This window comes from Echeneis naucrates, chromosome 16 (genome assembly GCF_900963305.1).
Source record: "Echeneis naucrates chromosome 16, fEcheNa1.1, whole genome shotgun sequence".
NCBI classification, from domain to species: domain Eukaryota; kingdom Metazoa; phylum Chordata; class Actinopteri; order Carangiformes; family Echeneidae; genus Echeneis; species Echeneis naucrates.
In genome coordinates this window covers 8,210,125-8,228,613 of record NC_042526.1, presented here as the reverse complement: position 1 = coordinate 8,228,613, position 18,489 = coordinate 8,210,125, and the positions used below count along the sequence as shown (strand labels likewise).

The following is an 18,489-nucleotide window of genomic DNA, read 5'->3' as shown; positions in this document are numbered from 1 at the left end:
CCAACTCCTGGGAAAGACATCTATTCCATTGCTGAAATACAAATAACAGAATTAATGACTTTAATGTAATTAATCACTTAGTGTTTTTCAAGGCAGAATTTAATAAACTTTGATTTGGTGTATCAATAACTGAATTCATTGCAAGACAAATTGTGTCAGTACCTGTGATTAAGCAATTAACGGTTTTAATCATCTGAAGCCAAAAAAGCAGAACATTAGACTATAAAAACAGTTTAAGGTCTTGTTATTGTTTGTGATAGGACAGTTTGACACTATACTGTGCATGATGTTGATTTCAGAAATATGAGGTGATGACATAGCAAATACTTGTTTGGGGAACTAATCTGTGCAAGTTAATGTAGATAATGGTAAGGATGAATAAATCCCTCTGCTCAGAGTAGACTCACATCACACTGGGAATCTGATATCTTCCTGCTCAGGTTGGCCGTAGCCCGAGCCAAGACACTGCGTTCAAACTGCTCTGCAATTCCTATCAGCTCTGCTGCAATTTGCTGAGCAGCTTCGTGGTTTCCTACAGGAAGATAAGGCCACATGTAATGTCTCAAGGTTCAACAGGGGGGGCGATGAAGAGAAAGTTAGCCCTGTTTAACTGTAAATTACACCACTTATTTTTTTAAGAGTTGATGACTTTTTTCTTTTTTTTTTTTTTTAGGTTGGGTAAATCCAGCCAGTAAAACATCCACTCAGTCAGACTGGTTGTCATGATGTGGTGAAATCAGTCGTGTTGTGAGTTTGGTTCAGTTACACACTCTGCCGCTGCAGGTCCACCGAAGGCTGCTCATCGCCGAACATCATCGCGGGGCTGAACGGGTGGCCATCCGTTTCGAGGTCTCCATCGTCCGCCTCTGTCGTGGGTCCATTGCTGTTGACGTCGCGGCCGAGATTGAACTCTGAACGCAGAGAAACGAGCTCCTTCCTGAGCTCAGGGTCCCTGCAGTCCGTCTGAAGGAAGGCCAGGATGACCATGGCCGTGTCCGGACCAGCACTCTGACGCAGCTCCATCGATGAACACTGTCGGCCTTTAATACATTTAAAACAGCACACACATCCAGAGAGCTGGTCAGCTACTTCAGACACGGCCCATCCACTCAAATGGAAAAAAAAGTCACAAAGCAAAGCAAAGAAAAGTTAACATACCTCCACAAAATAAACCTAAATACTCGTTAAGCACCGACGAACATGAACTTTATGAACCGGAACAACCCAACAGTTTCATGTAGCTAGCAACAGAGCTACGCTAACGTTAACGTCTGCTACCGGCATTAGCTTTCGTAATCGATTACTTTAAAAAAAGGACAAAAATGATCACTCAACCCACATCCGTTTCTAATTCCACATATGTTAAGTTGTCCTGCTCAGTGTTGCTCCAGAGATGAGCGGCAGCAGCACCAACCTGAGGCTGAAGAGCGATGATCGGTTGCTTCAGTGCCCCGTGATGCGTTCAAAGCCCTCCACCGCCTTTCCGTTGGATATTCAAGTGGTGAATGTTCGCGTTAAATTAATTCATCGTAAACTTCTGGAGACCAGATTTTTTTTATGTTATTATGAAGTAAGAAGGTGAAACTTCGTCCGGTGCATCTTTAATTAATGCAATAACTTCAACATTTTCAGTTTCCCAAATTTACCTTGAGAACTTTTGGGACCGTGAATGCAGCAGCATCATTGAAATAATGTCAGAACAAAACGAACACAAAACCATATGGTCTGGTCCTGAGCCAGTCCTGGTCCTGTCTCACTTGCAGTTTCATAATTCGTTCACTACACGTCATCCGGAAATTTGCCGGAGAGTCTCTGGATTGGCATTTCTTTTTTTGTGTTACATTAGACACCACTTGGGGAAGTTAAAAAAAGAGCCTCATGCGATAAAATATTTAAAAATGTTTATTTACAACTAAAAGAAAGTATATATAAAAAACAAGTTGTTCAAGGGTCAGATAACATCGGTGAAGTCAGATTAATCCTTTCCAACGAATGTTGGAAGTCTTTCAGTTCCATTAATCCTCATAAAGTACCAGATTGCCCCTCCTGTCATTTTCAGTACCAGTCCTGCGAAGAAAAGCTTGTCATAAGGACATATTTCAGTTTCACCACAGTCTTATCTCAGGAGTCGTGTTATGCAGTGGCCAGGCACGTGCAGAGCTTATCAAATGCCATATCAGGGGCACCCAAAGCTCATGGATCGGGCCTGCTTCCTACCCACAAGCCTCCTCCCTGATCTGGGCAGTGACCCCATTTCAGCAGGAGGTTTCAGCCCAGCAGAGAAGTTTGGTTTGGGTGACAGTGCAGCCTGACGAGCCTCCTGTAGCTGTCTGTGGATGCAAAATTGGAAACAGATGGAATGGGCATTTTGTAGCCATTACGGTTTACAAAAGCAGGAAATTAGGCCTTCTAAATTAAGATTGAATTGCGCCACCCACTGGTTGTTTTATTCATTGTTGGTACCAAAAAAGTTCAGAAATTAAAAGATGCTGCCTTGTTTTTATTAAATATGCAACACAAATTTGAGAGATTTTTAGTACTATGAATTGTGCGTTATTGCAACACAATGTAGGGGCAAAATTATTTTCATCCAGCAACAGTAAAGATGGTTATTGGCTTTGTTACAGTTTACTTTTTTTAATATTACAAAAAAAAGCTCTGGGAGTCAAACCCTAAATATGGAATTTTACATCCTACATCTGATGCCTGAAAACTCTACGGTTATGTTGCCTTTAGTTTCAGGTGAAGCTTTCATTATCCTCCCTTACTTTTCAAGCATTGCTGTCCTGAACCTCTCTACATTGAGCTCTTTGCGTAGCTGAGCAGCCAGCCTCCCGGTCCTCTCCTCCTTTAAAACTGTATGCTTGCAAAGTTCCCTGGCTGATGGTCGTTTTGTTGGGTCTGGATCCAGCAATAACTGACAAAGATAAATAAAATTAATAATAATTGAAAAGAAAGAAAAAAGAAAGTTCACATCCATTGGCACCTCAAAATTAAATCACTGTATTTAGATTGCAAGTACCTGGAGTAGGCTTTGGAAGGGAGGTGAGAGGTCCTGTGGCAGCTTGGGGAGTTTTCCCTCCCTGAGCCTGTGCCAGTCGTCTCCATTTTGAGGCAGCGGAGGAGCCCCAGCTGCCAGCAGCACTGTCAGACCCAAAGCAAAGATGTCTGCCTTGGGGAGATAGCTGTAATTCTGGGGATCAGAGAAACTGTTTAGATACTAGAAAGAAAAATGCTACATAAAGACTAGCTCTGTGAAGCTTGTCAACTCAGAAGCCATAAACACATTTTTGGCCAATGATCAAAGTAGCAGCATGCACTTTCACCTCATGGAGGATCTCACTTGCCAGAAAGCGGCTATCCCCTTCCTCAACTTGAGGACTTCTGATTGAAGTCACATGACCCAGATCCCCTGCAGACAATTATAACAATCAGAACTAAGAACAAACTAACATTTAATGCAGTGATTTAATGAACATAATATTACCGATTTTATAAATGACTCCTTCTGGACCGCTTCCATCATCTTCCCCCTCACTCTCGCCTTCAACTGCTGCTGTTGAACCGGGACGCTGGCAAATGAAAATATTACCTACAGAGATGTGAATTAAAAGGGTACAAGGCATATTAGGCTTGGGTGGAATAAATAAATATGAGGTGAAAATCTTTCCAACATACTCGGTTTGATGTCCAAATGTACCAGGCCTGAGCTGTGGATATATTTTAGACCCAATGACACTTGTAATAAAAGATCTTTCAGTTCTGCCGTTGAAAACCGCTCACACTGCATCTGCTTCTTCACAATGGCATCACTGAGACTTCCACCTGACGCACACACACAAAACGAAATTTCCACGTCAAGACTTAAAATTATTTAATAATTTTGAGTGCTTTTATAATGAGCTTCTGTTTTGAATATGAAACGTGCCATCGCAGTATTCATTCTGAATAATCATGTGGTCATCCTCTGCCCATGCTGAATAATAGCGTACAACATGTGGATGATGCCCAAGAACGGCGTGTGCATACACCTCCTTCAGGGCCAGCTGCCTGGAAGGATATAATAAAATAAACAAACAAATTCAGAAAGTGGATTGATTTATGCCTAGAATACAGTGACATTTTCCTCACTCACTCATTGGCGGAGCCTGCCAGGGGTTGCTGAGAGCGTTTTATGGCGTATAAGCAACCATCCAGCCTCTTCACACACTTATAAACTGCCCCAAATTCACCCACACCAATGCACTCCAGCTCCAGGAACTCACTCTCATAGCGTGACAGCATGAAAGCTTGGACAGCTCGCCTCTGCCAGATAAACAGACGGAGGGCCTTGTGGTAAAACCAAAAACATTTCTAAAGAAAGAACATGCGTCACAGTGTTCGGTATTGAGTTTACAGCCAGGAAGACCAGGGCTTTTCTTTTGTGCATCACCAAATATGGTAGCACTTCCACAATGAAAGATTTTTGTAAGGATTCTGACGCCTTTTATTTTTCCTCTTTGGTGGAGATTCCATTGAGAAATCCCGGAAGTAGGCCTGGCAGCATGTAATTTTGGACCGCATGAGAAGTGAGGAGGCAGCAGAAGATGACAAAGCCTGATGATGAAATCATATCAGTAGAGTCAGAGAGGGAGGGTTACAGTCATCAGAAAAGAGATAAAAATGTACCTTTGCTGGGAGAAAGGCCTCATCATCCTCCTCAGATGACGTTAGACTGTGTTTCAACCTAAAAGATAAAAAGGGCCTTAGATGATTTTATACTTTGCATCAGTAAGTGATATAAAGTTGGGCACCCAGTTTATGTCAGGGCACTAAATAAAAGCAAAATCATCCCAATAGATGCCATAAAATCTGTTTCATCCTTAGTGGATTGTGGTGGGCATCTGACTGCCAGTAAAGAAAGTCTTCTTATAGTTCACATAGTTGCATTATACAAGAAAGAACATTTACCATCACAGAGAAATCAGTCCAAGTTACACAAGTCAGGAATTTTCCAACCATTGAAAATATTCATCTGACTAAATATACTTTAAAAAAAAAATATATATATATATATCCACGTTAACAATTCATGCCCCAATCCCACTGCACATTTTGTTACCTGTGTCCATAGTCATCATCATCATCACTCCTACAGCTGTTCCTCCACTGCTTCTCACTGTTCCTGCGTACCGTGTCCGGGGTGAAAGGATTGACGTTGACAGAAGGTGCTTGGATGAGGTTTGACGCAGCTGAAGTGAGACACAGGGTTCTCTGACTGCAGCTTATTTTAGAAGTGGAGCAGAGGTGAGACGACTTTGAGAGCAAACTCTGCAGGAAATAAAAGAGATCTCATGCAACCCACTGAACATAAAAGTGGCTTGACATCCAAGACTCACATTGAGAGCGCTCCTTACCTTGGGTGTATTGGGAGAGTCGCGGAGCTTGAGTTTCCTCCAGGAAGCATAGGGTATGGGGCTCGTGCACTGTAAAGGAGAAGATAAGGTGTTGCTTCTGCTGCGGTGGCGTTGCACCCTCGGTGTTCTGCAAGCAAAGCTTGGACTTTTCACTCTGGGACTTCGGATCTTGGAGATGCAGTCATCTGAGCTGTTGTCACTGCTGTTGCCCTCCTCTCCACAGCTAGAAAAGTCTAGCTTCTGGTTGATCCCGTCAAACAACATCGCCATGCTTGAAATTTTAGTAAAGGCTTCCATTAACATGCTTAACCCTGCTTTTGACTGGCGTGAAATAATGATTTTAACAATGTTGATTGTGCATATTAATGTGATTATTATCGTACAAGACAATGGAGCTAACAGGAAATAGCCAACGTGTGTGTTGCTAGTGAAACTGTTAATATCTAAATATATCTATCCATTTCTATATATATATATATATATATATATATATATATCTCAAGTATGACAGTAGATCGCTATTATTTGACCAGAAGTCATGCACTCAATACTACTTACTGGTTTATTTTCTAGGCCATTGTGCCGAGCCAACGACGCAGAACACCTGAAAAGCGGCACCAGCCAACATATAAAGTTATTTTCAGTGTATTTTCGTGTATGAACGTTTAACAGATTGGTCGTCACAAACACACACATCGGCGTGTGATCAGACTTTCAGCTAATTGTGTATGTTTATCATTCATACTCACAAACGAGCAGCCTCCGGCACCGCTACCACTAATTTCACCGCCACGCTTGAATTTCGCGCCTTGTATGCAAATGACTTCCTGCTTAAACGGCCCGATTAACCCAATAAGCTTTCTGATTGGCCGACGTCTTCCTAATGCCGCACCTGACTTCAAGGTGGCTGATGCAGTAACCATAACATTTTGTGATGTTGTGGGATGTACACATATATATTTATACATACCTAACTAAGTTAAATTAAATGTAATAAAATACGGAGAGGGACCTTGAAACGGCCTAAGGCTGCGTCAGACATAGTATGAGGTAAAATATATGCACGTAATACATGAACTTAAATTTGACTGTCTCAGAGATGGACAAAGTAAACTGCCCATAATCTAAATTAGGTCAGCGTATGAAATAGTAATGTAGACACGTGGGCGGAAGTGAGCGACGTCATCAAAACAGTGAGACAGGAGGAGGAAGAGCAGCCCGTCGGTGGATGTGACAAGCTTACTGATCCACACAAAACAACCCAGCGAGCAGCAGGAGACCATGATCGAGCCCCAGCAGCGTGTTTAGCCTGATCAGCGTTGCCGGGCATCGGACTACTGTGTGTTATTTCCCTTCCTAGCCGCATCCTCGGAGGCAGCACCGCCATGGTGAAGCAGTCGGACCGAGCTCCTCTGCTGGACTGGGAGGAGATCCCACCGCCAGATCCGAACCAGATGGGCCCCCCGCCGCCGTCCGAACCGCCGCGGAAGGAAGACCCCCCGGCGGAGAAAAGTTCGGAGCCGACTGACACTGCGGCTGGTCCGGGGCGGAGCACCGACAAGAGCCCCGCCACCATCACCTGCAGCCCGTCTGGGAGTGTAACAGCTGTTGTTGCCAGCAGGGACGGAAGCCGGGGCCGTCCGCTGACACACCACCGGGGCCCCGGCCGGACTCGCCCCGAGCCCGTCGGCAGCGATCGGACCGTTCCCTTCCCGGGCCTGTCGGTGAGGGATCAGTGGGAGGAAAAGGACCAGATCGTGTCTGTGTTTGTGGTTACATTTGATACGAGATCAGGTGAGCACGCAGGCGGCACTGAGGGCACGTGATCTCTAATATTTCATATGTCAAACGTAGACGAGATAAAAAACCTCTTCCCCGGATGATGTAGTCCCATAATTCGTTGTTATTTTGTGTGTTCTCTGGACAAAAAGCTTTAATGCGTTAAATTGACATGGACATGAAGACATGCAGTTGGGGTTGTCCAAAATAGATTGACAGCCAGAGGTGTGAAATAACTGTAATCCTGATGGGGCAACTCTTGAGAAATTATGTGAACTTCGTTGTTTTTTGTTGCTTTTGTAATTTGTGAAAGGTGAACAAGTCATACAAAGGACAGAGCAGAGTAACTGTCCAGTAAAAGTCCAGGCTTCTGTGAAGGGGGAATTCAATACCTATGTGTTTAGTTTAGAGTAAATGTACAATTTGCATCCATATAAAAAATACTAGATAAAAAAAAAAAAAAAAAAAAAGTAGCAGTCAAATTAAACAGACCACAATGCCAGATTGCCAGTGTTTAGCTTTTAGATGGTTACAGTCGCTGAGTCAGCTCTCTTTTACTGTCCCATGTTGTCTTCCCATAATAAGACTTGCACTTTAGGGGAAGTGGTCAGAATGAAAGTTAGAGATATGAGAAGTAACTTTGTGATGTGTGTGTGTGTGTGTGTGTGTGTGTGTGTGTAGGGAATATGGTAGAGTGGTGCCTGCCTCACGACATCAACCTAGATGGGGTCGAATTCAAGTCAATGGCCAGTGGTTCCCACCGGATCACCAGCGACTTTATGTACGTCCTCCCTCCCAGCAGTCACTTAGTTTTTATTTAAATCTCTGCCAGAAATCTGTGTGTTTACACCTTCTCTTTGTTGTTGCCTTTGGCTAGATATTTCCGTAAAGGCTGTTACTTTGGGCTGGCATGTTTTGCAAACATGCCTGTGGAGAGTGAGCTGGAGCGGGGAGCAAGAATGAAGTCAGTGGGAATCTTGTCCCCCTCCTACACTCTGCTCTACCGCTACATGCACTTCCTGGAGAACCAAGTCAGGTGAGATAATTGTGTGTGCCAGAAGTACATTTTTCTGCCTTTTATAGCGTTTTCTTTCTCATTTTGTCCCCTTTCTTTTCATCATTTGTGTTCTTTTTGAATAATCCCTCTCCAAACGGTGTTTACAAGTTTGTCTTTTTTTAATAACAACCCCCTTGTCTTTGTACTTTTGTTTAAAATGCTCTCATCTATTAAATATGAACCCAGAGTCCCGGTGACAGCTATCGTCACAGGAGCCCATTTACATGCAGTTTTTTTTATATGACGTCTTGAGCATTGAAGTGTAAGAAACATCCATCGTGTGTTTTCTTCTCAGTAACTCAGCCTTTCTGCTCCAGCCCTGTCACGACATCTAATCTGCTCATTGACTATGTATAACTATATAACACAGCCACCACCTCAGGTTACAAATACAGAGGGGGAGGAACTGATTGTCAAGCCTTCAGTTTGCGTGATTGTGGCTCTACAGTTACTCTGCAGTAGCACACAGATGGTGGGAGAAATATGTTTAGTAAGAATGGTTGAAGTAGTTACACCGCATTGAAAAGAGCTATTTACGAGTGTAAGTGGCCTCGTGTGATCCCACATAACAATTTCATAACAAGTGATGACCACTAATGGAACAAGAACAGAGTCTATAATCTTGTATTATAAATGATCTAAATAGCCTCTGGTTCCAAACTATTCAACAATTCTTCTACATAGGTTATGTTTAAAGTGTGCTGTCAGTAGCAGTGAAGTGTCTTTCAAGCTCTGCATGAGCAATGCTGATATTGAATATTCAGAAAGCTGAGTAAATACACCGTTTAGAAATACAAATCTGAAAATGCACAGATGACTCACGCCTGATAAATTCTTCCTTTTCCTCTTCTTGTTGTTCGGTAGACACCAGTTGCAGTGTCCAGGCCAATATTCTCCGCTGGAGGCTTTCTATGAGGATAAGAAGGCTGTCCTTCCACCTGCAGGAAATGGCCTGGTCACTGCTTGTCCAACCTGGAGCGTCACCAACATTAACCGCTGTATGCACCCAGAAATGAAGGTAGGACCTCTACTGGCTAACACACACAGATGCATATTTCCTCAGTCCTCAGATTACCGTAGAACAACTGTCACTATTTGATCCCTGCAGATCACGCACCCAGCTGGCTGCATGTCACAGTTCATCCAGTTTTTCGGTGAGCAGATAATGGTGCTGTGGAAGTTTGCACTGCTGAGGAAGCGTCTCCTGATCTTCTCCCCTCCACCTGTTGGTGTGGTCTGCTACAGGGGTGAGCAATGTAAACACACACTGTCAGGAGTCTGGCTGTTGTAACAGAGATTCTCTCCTTCTTATAATTTCACAAGACCGCTTCAGGGTGTAATGAAAATGCAAAATATTGGAACTTAAGTTTGGCTTTCTTTTTTTTTGATGTCTTCATGGAGATGCTTCCTAAAATATGCACTTGTACTCCTTTAGTGTATTGCTGCTGCTCCCTGGCAAATGTGTCTCTGCCTGGAATTGGCATCTCTGTGCCTGAATTACGGCCTTTCTTCTACATCAACATAGCTGACATCACTGCCCTGGAAACAGAGATGTCATATGTGGCCTGTGAGTGAGGCTTTACATTACCATTATTCATTCATCTATGTATAAATAAAGGGACATAATCTTGCAGTCTTGTGACATAAAATTATAAAAATCACATTGAAGTCTGACTTTTAAATGTTATATTTCTATCTGTAAAATAATTCACTGCATATAAATTATGTCTTTATTTGCTTTAAGGTACCACAGAGAAGATTTTTGAGGAGAAGAAGGAGCTATATGACGTCTATGTTGATAACCAGAATGTGAAAACACACAGAAGCCATTTGCAGCCGCTTCTCCGACTGAATGCTGCAGATAAGGAGAAATACAGGAAACTGAGTGAACAGAGGTACGCATTTTGTTTACTGTCAAATAAGTAGTTGTCGATTTGCAAATTTCCCACGTTAAAATCAGTAAAATGACTGATTTGAGTGTCCAATTTTTCAGATTTTGCAACAATTCATGGTGACTGTGTTTCTCCTAGGCAATTGTTGCTGTACTCTCAGGAGGTGGATGAAGACTGCACATCAAATGAAGAGGATCTTTTCATCCTGTGAGTGCTTGCCATGTGCATTCATAGCCTTCGTCTACTTGATTCATAACCATGGACATTTTGTTTAAGAAGTGTTTAAAGATGCAATTGTCTTTGATCCTGTACTAGGTTCTTCATGGAGCTGAATAACCGAATCTTCCAGGCCCTGTCAGAGGTAGCAGGGAGCACTGATCCCACCCTGACCGCTGAGCATGTGAGAGCCATGGGGCTGGATCCCCAGGGCGATCGTTCCTTCCTGGTTGACCTTTTGGAGGTGTACGGTATTGATGTCACCCTGGTCATAGACAACCTCTGTTGCCCCTAAGCAAGCACTACCACAACTCAGCCTGGGAAACTTGGGATGTCACTGGATTATCTGTGCCTTCATGGCCCGCACACATACACACACACACACACACACACACACACACACACACACACACACATTGACACAAAGACACTGCCACCACCCTGGGGCTTCATCTGTTGCTTGCTGTCCCCTTCTGGGTGTCTGTTCCCCTCTATGTGTGTCTCATCTGACCTGTGAAGACTGTTCCATATAGTGTGGATGAAAAGGACACTTAACTTCAGTGCACTGATCCACCTTTGATAATAAACACCTGCCTAGCAGACAGTGGCAGCTTTGCGCCTCTATAGCCATTCACGTCTTATTTCACACTGTGCTGTTCTTATTTTGTCAGAAATACTGTTTTCTTGTCTCGGCCTTGTCTGACTTTGAAACTGGCTTTAACAGGCAGACTTTAAGCACTGGGTTAAAGCAGAAAAAGCCACGATCAGGTGTAGTCATCGCAGCAGGATGACCAGTTGTTCTTCACTGCAATCATCTCAATGAAGAAAGTCAGTGAAACCTTCACGGTCTTACAGATTTATAGATCACTCACTTTTTGTATGATTTGGAAATGTTTGTAGTCTTGGCAATTAGTTTGTGTGCTCAAAGCTTTGTTCATTATAATTCCTAGCCTCCATAATGCGACAATTTCAACATCATCATTGCTGTGATGCCACACTTGTGTATTAAAATTATGGGTCTTGTTCTTGTAAAGCTACTTCTGGAATTAGACAAAATCAAAGCTTTTGACCACTTTATTTGCCTTTAAATAAGAAAGCAATACGAGTCTGTGTTGGTTGAACGTATTGGCCTTTTTTTTATGTATATTCAACCTCACAGTCATATTCTAGGCGTTTCCTTTTCAGCTGAAAGTGAGAGGTAAATTGAAAGAGAGATGTTGTGAGTGTAATAACCTCTTTTTATAACGGACAGGTAGGGTTCATTACTCTGACGTGAAAAGCTGTTATCAGTGCTTTGTTCACCTTTATGCATCTTTGGCACAAGGTAGATCTGATGATGTGTTCTTTATGGTGTTATTTGTTAAATTTGTTGAAAATGGCAGAGGATTTATCAATGAATGTGAATCTACTGTTTAACACTAACTTCTCATGAATGCTGCACTATGTCCATCATTGGACTGTTTCCTGATGCACACAGTGATCATTGCTTAACTATGTTGTTTTTTATGCTATGTTTTTGTTATTTTTGTTATGACGTTTGAGCCAGCAAATGGTTTCGGAGTGAAGGGGTTTTCTGTGTGTCGTTTGCAATACTGTCTACAGATTGTCATTGATCTATTTTTTGAAATCAGCAGCTGGTTCATCAGTCAAAGTTAATGTATCTGTTTTGGGTCTGCTGAATGGTCCTCGATGGAGCCATTTGCAGTTTATTTGTTGATCAGCTTCAAAAAGACCCCCTCTAGTTGTCTGGGTGCATGACAAAGATCCTTTTGTGTTTTTTTTTTTTTTTTTTGGGTGGGTGGGGTGGGGGGGGGGGTGGTGGTGGTCTGGTAATGTCAGATTTAGGGCTTGAGCAGGAGCTTTAACTCCTCCTCTTCAGGCAGATTCACAGAAGGGCCCCCGTCTGTTCCAGTTAAGGGTTTCTCTCTCTCTTTTCATCGCTGTCCCATTCAGTGAATCCAGTTTTAGAGATGGGCCAACTGTGTCCTTTGAATACTGCTGGCAGGTTAGTTTAGTTCATCCGTCACATTGCCAATCAGAGTGATAATTTGTTCCATGTTGGAACACATGAAGCTGATGTTTGCCTTGTATGAATGTGTAGTGGTTCTCAGCCTGTTCCTGGGCCCCCTGCTTCAAGTCATTTTTGAAACACATCTTAATCTCCCTTTTTTCCCCACGCATTGTTATTGGTGCTGTGTACAATGTAGAAGTACACTGACAGACACTGAAAACTGGAGCCAAATTATTTGTCTGTACAAACAATAGGTGGTCAAAGAAGTATATTCTGATTCTGATAATTTACTGGTAATGTTTGGCAAAACAGTAACATTTCTCATCCTTGTCTTTCCAAACACGGCCTTTCAGGGGCCTGAACCCCTGACATTCAACAAGTCAGGATGTTTTCTGGACCAGTTAAAAAGAAAGAAAGTGCATTTATTGTTATATATGAAGGAGAAGGACACTGAAGCCTTGTCTTTTAAATGAGGCCTTAAGGAAATGTGACTCTAATATTTAGTTCAGCAAAGTGATCGACTTCATTACTGTATGTGCGTCAACATTATTGGCTAAAAAGATTAAGTACATTGTCCTTTGCGATTCTGAATGACCTTACTGTCTCCAGGGAAACCTGCAGACTCTATTTGCTTTTCAGCAGATATGTTTTCTTGCCTTTTGACGGTGTTTGCTTTACAGCTGTATGTTAAATGTAAAAGGGAATGTACACAACACACACACCACTGTATAAAATGCCTTCTTTATGGGGTTGTACCAGCATTAGCTCAATGAATCATTTGTGCAGCGTTTGTCATTCTACTGAATGTCAAGGACGGCAAAACTATTGCACACATGCAGCAGCACATCCAAATAGTGTAACCGTTTTCTTAATGGTTTTAAAGTAATTCAAGGTGATTTGCAGAGTAACAGTCAAGTCCTCACCTTTACTAATGTTAAACACTGTAAGAGATGTCAGTAATGTACACATGAACTCAATAGCATGAGCAACTGTTAATTTCACTGTACTGCCATTGTAAATCAATAAAACATTGATACTGGGGAAGTGCGATCTAATCCTCTGCTTCTAACCATGTTTAACGTTTTTCTAGCTACACTTCGTTTTCTAACCAGCCTCATTGGTAGTACGGAGCCCCTTAGGGGTCAAGTGGAGAATTTATTATTACTTTTTGGATTGAGACCGCCCACAAGCTCATTGATTGACTCTGCAGCTTCTTGCTAACATGGCCGTCCGTTGTCACTCTATCTGGTTGTAAACACTACCTGGACTTGCACATAGTGTTTGGCTAGATGGCCAGGAGTCTGTGTTTGTGGCAAAGTGAAACTTCACAGACCCCCTCCAGAGACAAGAGACTAGACCAGACCCTTCCACAGAGACGAGACCGCCCCAGAGACAAGAGACTAGACCAGACCCTTCCACAGAGACGAGACCGCCCCAGAGACAAGAGACTAGACCAGACCCTTCCACAGAGACGAGACCGCCCCAGAGACAAGAGACTAGACCAGACCCCTCCACAGAGACAAGACCGCCCAAGAGACAAGAGACTAGACCAGATCCCTCCACAGAGACGAGACCGCCCCAGAGACAAGAGACTAGACCAGACCCCTCCACAGAGACGAGACCGCCCCAGAGACAAGAGACTAAATCAGATCCCTCCACAGAGACGAGACCACCCCAGAGACAAGAGACTAGACCAGACCCTTCCACAGAGACGAGACCGCCCCAGAGACAAGAGACTAGACCAGATCCCTCCACAGAGACGAGACCGCCCCAGAGACAAGAGACTAGACCAGACCCCTCCACAGAGACAAGACCGCCCCAGAGACAAGAGACTAGACCAGATCCCTCCAGAGACGAGACCGCCCCAGAGACAAGAGACTAGACCAGACCCCTCCACAGAGACGAGACCGCCCCAGAGACAAGAGACTAAATCAGATCCCTCCACAGAGACGAGACCACCCCAGAGACAAGAGACTAGACTGCCCCAGAGACCAGACACCAACTTGAAAATACTTTGACTTCTGTGGCTCTGCCTCTTTTACCAACTGGACAAGTGGGGCATGGAAAAGTAAAGAGAGAAAGTTTAGGATGACGTCCAGTTGCATTAATGGAAATAGAAAGTATAGAAATAGAAGTACTAGGGAACTTGATGTATATCATGAATCCTGATTATTTTTTTTTCCTCAAAATCCAAAGTGCCAAGTAACTAAAGTTCTAAACTACATGTTGCCCAGTAGAACAGAATGCAACAGAATGCTTCTGTATCACCATATTCTTTCTGTTCTTCCATGTAGCCTACCTCGCTATTTATAGTCTTCTTAGCCCCAGCAGCTAGTCACATCTCACTACTTTGATGGACTGTCCTGTCTCTATGACAACTGGTCCTCCTCCTCTCCCTTCAGGTCACCTCGTTGGTAGAATGCGCTTTCCAACTCAGTCAAAACATTACGCTCCTCGCCATTTTCTGATACAGGCTTTACAGCATCCTCAGCTTTTGCTTCACTTACTTTTACTCACTGTCATCAAAAACCAATGGCCTTTATTTGGATCAGCACCTGATAAATGTGTATATTCGTGATGTTATGCCGCTTGAAAATTGCTTTTATCAGAATTGGACAGAAATAATTTTTATTGACCAAGTTCAGATATGTTGGAAATAGTAAACAATCAGTAAACATAAAGTCCTTGTGTAAGACAAAATGTACAAGAGTTACAAGCTCAGTGAATCAAAGTCTTGGTCCTTTCACATACAACAGCATGCAATGTATGCAGCTGCTCAACATAACTGAATATTGTGTGTTAATATGTACTAAAACCATCAGCCAGTCATTTACAACTGGTGGTAAAGCAGAAATAAACTCAGATTTTCTGGCATTGGGTTCTTCTGTTCGTTTTTCACTTGATAATCCTTTTTTGTCCTGCGGTTCCTTTTTTTTGGGTTTTCGTTTTTTCCCCCATCACTGTGTCTGTGAGAGGAGCTGCTCCTTGCGCTCTACACTCATGAAGAAGCGTAGTTTCCGTGGCAACAGCCGTACCTCCACAGGCATGGCCTCGTACTCCTCATTATCAATGTTGAAGAAGCCACTGGCACCCTTCAGAGTCGCAGAAATGAAATGCCAAAGCAAAACTAAGCACACGGAGTTTTAAGAAGTACATTGATCAAACTAAATAAATGGTAAAATGAATCAGATAAAATTGGCTTCTGACCTCTGGCAGCTGCAGCTGGCAAGCACTGGCTTCCAGTTTTGTGGAGTTTTCCGTGAAGGTAGTTGGATCCTCCTCTTTTTTCTTTCTATAGTGAAGAACATTTACATTTTGTTACTTAAGCGTGTCTAAATATGACCTTTTATATGAAAGCTATTGTTTCAGAAGTTTCCTTTTTCCAAAAGACTGCAAGTACTGACCCGACAGTAATGAACTCGCCCACAGTCATTTTGCTGGACTCTGCACAGATCATCAAGGAGTCATTTATTCGCTGCAGGTTCAAAAACACAGAAAGAAAAAAATGTATATACATATAAAAAGCTGGAAGAAAAATAAGGCAGATGAAATTTACTAATATTGTGCCAACAGCTAGTACAAGGATGTATAAGTGCAGTGATTTTTAGACTGACCCTCTCCACAGGGTTTTTGTTGTGAGTTTGGATAAACAGCTCTATTGTTGGCAACTGCTGCTCCTCCCACTTCTCTGCCTCTTCCACCTTTGGAGGCTCTAAGCAAACAGAGACACAACCGGATGACATTGCTCCCAAACTCAGTTTTTTTGGTATCCATGTATCAACAGTCACACACACAAACAAGGTTACATATAAATACACATGCATGCTCACCTTCAACAGGCGGGTTCCAGTAGTTTTTCAATCTGCGTATGATGCGGCACAGCAGATTTGGCCTGGGGAGCTTCTGCGTTGGCAGGTCAGGGGGGCGAGGCCTGGGAGCCAGGTAGGACACTGAGAAATCCCGAACCAGGGGCCACTCCTGAGGGTAATTGAAAACAACCCAAACCTCCCCTGCTATTATTCAATCTATTTATTGTTGTTTCACACCATATTTTACACGTCTTTTTCCTCTTGCATAGCAATCACCAACTGCAGGCTGTAATATTCTTATTCCTAATACCATAGTTCACTGCCTTTCATCACACCACATGTAGCCTTTACCATTTTTAGTTAAGAGTAGAAGTAACTTAACATGCCAACATAGATTTCAAATAGCAGACAATTCATAGCTTAGCACTTTCTCTTACCTTCAGAGTACTAAACCAGTGTGCTGCATTTGTCTTCAGTGGACCCAGATACCAGTATCTGTGGGGAAATATCATGGTTACTAAGGTTTACAGTATGGGTGGAGAGTTATATCATCTTTGTTTATTCCAGGTTACAGTCTGAGTGAAGTAATCTTACTTGCTGATTGTTGCAGCCACATCTCTAAAGGCTCCCCAACGTAGCCCCATCAGAGCGTAGACAGGCTGATCCTTATCCCCCTACAGGCACCCAAAGAAAGCCATATTATACGTTAATGTGACATTAAAACAAACCAAAATAACCAAGTTCCTCAATTCAGAGCACACTCCACATTCACGACTTTGCTAAGTAAACAGAACCAGTTCCTTACTTTAATTTGCAGCACATCCAGAGGGACAGTTTCTCCTTTTAGAATAGACAGTGTTGCAGATGTAATGTCTCTGAAAATTTTAAGAGATGTAAAAATGAGTGCAAGTCACTTCCAAGAAAATCCATAATGTATATCTTGTGAGTGAAGCACACCCAGTAAATACCCCATCATGGGGTTTTGTGAGATTGCTTACTTGACTTTGTTGTCACTGAGGAGGTGAAGACTTGGACTCAGGGAATTGTGAGAGCCCAGTGGAATGAATCCAATTGGTGTGTTACTGAATGTGTCCTGGAATAAAAAAAAAAAAAAAAAAAGAAGGAAGAATCAAGTAGCTGGTAACCAACATAAAACAACACAATTACTGCATTACACCTACGTGATCTGGCCTTCGCAGTAGGCCTGTGATGACCTCCTGCAAGGTGCCATCTCCTCCAGCCACGATTAGCATGTCTGTTTGTTCCATGAACTCCATTAGCTTTTTTGCCTGGCCTTCATAATCTGTCTGCAGAGACGGATAAAATAATCATTTGGTGCCACCAAATAGAACCCATAACAGGAGAAGAAAAAATTGATTCCAGTTTTCAAGAGCAAAAAAGCAAATTATACCTTTACAACTGTAATCTCCACACCAGCAAGGTTTAAAATAGGAGCAGCATTCTTTTCAAACAGGTTGTTGGCTTTCCTGGGAGAGATTTAGGAGTAAAGTTGGGAAAATATCACAGCGAGACTGAGAGTGAGAAGTAGTGAGACCTGATGTTTCCTTACCCACTGCAAGCTGCAGGGTTCAAGATGACTGTTGCTTTCTTCAGCCGCTCCTGTGGTGCTATCTGTTGACGTCCATACTCCTGGAGAGACATGGGATGGGATCAGAGACAAAACTTAAACTTAATTTATAATTAAGAACAAAATATAAGTGAGGTCTTACCCTGGCCACCAGACATGCCTCCCTCCGTAGGACCTTATCACTAAAAAGACATACAGAAAACAAAACAAAACACAGGACACGTGAACAACTCTGAGATTCATCACAATGAGTGTAAAAAAACGTCACGACACCCACCAGTGTTTGCCATACAGCCAGTAGCCCCCATACGACAGAACACACACAGCAAAAGTGGACTTCTTCCAGTGATTCCGTAGAGTCCGAAACACCTTCACGACCCGAGACATTATTCCGGTTAAAATCCCCCCAACCCCCCTGTTTTAATCCGGTGCTGCATTTAAAAGTCTATAATGACCATTTTCACCACAGCGGTCACAGACTCACGACTGTCAGACGGGCATGGACATTTTGGTGTAACAACAAAAGAGTACGGGTGAGCACAGGGCGGAACCATAAGGCGACCTTAAACGAGTTAAAACAAAACAGCACTATAAGTTTACATACGTTTTGTAAAAAATATATATCTGAAGAAAAATGGGATCCATCAAACTAAAAATGATATAAAGGCCACTGACAGATCATTAAATTACCCCTTAACGTAATTTGTACTTGTAAACCACATTTCCCATCAGGCTAAACCG

At 42.8% G+C, this 18,489-nt stretch overlaps 3 protein-coding genes across 5 annotated transcripts; 1 reads left to right on the top strand and 2 right to left on the bottom strand.

Annotated features, from left to right (window-relative positions):
- Positions 1 to 1,969: 1,969 nt before the first annotated feature.
- Positions 1,970 to 5,688, bottom strand: wee2 (WEE2 oocyte meiosis inhibiting kinase). The gene is made up of 11 exons (XM_029522651.1): positions 5,397 to 5,688; positions 5,102 to 5,310; positions 4,669 to 4,726; positions 4,136 to 4,305; positions 3,929 to 4,050; positions 3,679 to 3,825; positions 3,488 to 3,592; positions 3,327 to 3,412; positions 3,023 to 3,193; positions 2,769 to 2,917; positions 1,970 to 2,330 (listed from the first exon to the last, which is right to left on the bottom strand). The coding sequence occupies exons 1-11, from the start codon at positions 5,664 to 5,666 to the stop codon at positions 2,177 to 2,179; spliced, it is 1,641 nt and encodes a 546-aa protein (XP_029378511.1). The 5' UTR covers positions 5,667 to 5,688; the 3' UTR covers positions 1,970 to 2,176.
- Positions 5,689 to 6,568: 880 nt separating this feature from the next.
- Positions 6,569 to 12,101, top strand: dennd11 (DENN domain containing 11). The gene is made up of 9 exons (XM_029522652.1): positions 6,569 to 7,190; positions 7,857 to 7,956; positions 8,053 to 8,211; positions 9,097 to 9,250; positions 9,341 to 9,479; positions 9,668 to 9,799; positions 9,977 to 10,127; positions 10,263 to 10,331; positions 10,440 to 12,101. Exons 1-9 carry the CDS (start codon positions 6,782 to 6,784, stop codon positions 10,633 to 10,635), a joined length of 1,509 nt encoding a protein of 502 aa, XP_029378512.1. The 5' UTR covers positions 6,569 to 6,781; the 3' UTR covers positions 10,636 to 12,101.
- A 3,159-nt stretch (positions 12,102 to 15,260) lies between these two features.
- agk (acylglycerol kinase) lies at positions 15,261 to 18,253 on the bottom strand. 3 transcript variants are annotated; one of them, XM_029523171.1, is made up of 14 exons: positions 18,026 to 18,253; positions 17,891 to 17,930; positions 17,731 to 17,810; positions 17,572 to 17,647; positions 17,342 to 17,467; positions 17,159 to 17,253; positions 16,966 to 17,035; positions 16,755 to 16,834; positions 16,598 to 16,655; positions 16,182 to 16,356; positions 15,966 to 16,063; positions 15,756 to 15,826; positions 15,559 to 15,643; positions 15,261 to 15,443 (listed from the first exon to the last, which is right to left on the bottom strand). In XM_029523171.1, the coding sequence occupies exons 1-14, from the start codon at positions 18,133 to 18,135 to the stop codon at positions 15,309 to 15,311; spliced, it is 1,299 nt and encodes a 432-aa protein (XP_029379031.1). In that variant the 5' UTR covers positions 18,136 to 18,253; the 3' UTR covers positions 15,261 to 15,308. The 3 variants fall into 3 exon arrangements, with proteins under 3 accessions (XP_029379031.1, XP_029379033.1, XP_029379032.1); XM_029523173.1 differs by having other exon boundaries at positions 15,559 to 15,639; positions 15,752 to 15,826; positions 16,182 to 16,329; XM_029523172.1 differs by having other exon boundaries at positions 16,182 to 16,329.
- Positions 18,254 to 18,489: the final 236 nt, after the last annotated feature.

What these genes read in the sequence shown, in the direction of transcription:
- wee2 (XM_029522651.1), bottom strand. Translation starts at nt 5,666, where the DNA reads ATGGCGATGTTGTTTGACGGGATCAACCAGAAGCTAGACTTTTCTAGC. An exon ending in GATGATGACTATGGACACAG is followed by an intron (nt 4,727 to 5,101) that starts GTAACAAAATGT and finishes TTTATCTTTTAG; the next exon opens with GTTGAAACACAGTCTAACGT. An exon ending in AGGCCTTTCTCCCAGCAAAG is followed by an intron (nt 4,306 to 4,668) that starts GTACATTTTTAT and finishes TTTATCTGGCAG; the next exon opens with AGGCGAGCTGTCCAAGCTTT.
- dennd11 (XM_029522652.1), top strand. Translation starts at nt 6,782, where the DNA reads ATGGTGAAGCAGTCGGACCGAGCTCCTCTGCTGGACTGGGAGGAGATC. An exon ending in TTCCTGGAGAACCAAGTCAG is followed by an intron (nt 8,212 to 9,096) that starts GTGAGATAATTG and finishes GTTGTTCGGTAG; the next exon opens with ACACCAGTTGCAGTGTCCAG. An exon ending in GAAGAGGATCTTTTCATCCT is followed by an intron (nt 10,332 to 10,439) that starts GTGAGTGCTTGC and finishes ATCCTGTACTAG; the next exon opens with GTTCTTCATGGAGCTGAATA.
- agk (XM_029523171.1), bottom strand. Translation starts at nt 18,135, where the DNA reads ATGTCTCGGGTCGTGAAGGTGTTTCGGACTCTACGGAATCACTGGAAG. An exon ending in TGGATGTGCTGCAAATTAAA is followed by an intron (nt 16,835 to 16,965) that starts GTAAGGAACTGG and finishes GGGTGCCTGTAG; the next exon opens with GGGGATAAGGATCAGCCTGT. An exon ending in CTGGAACCCGCCTGTTGAAG is followed by an intron (nt 16,064 to 16,181) that starts GTGAGCATGCAT and finishes CTGTTTGCTTAG; the next exon opens with AGCCTCCAAAGGTGGAAGAG.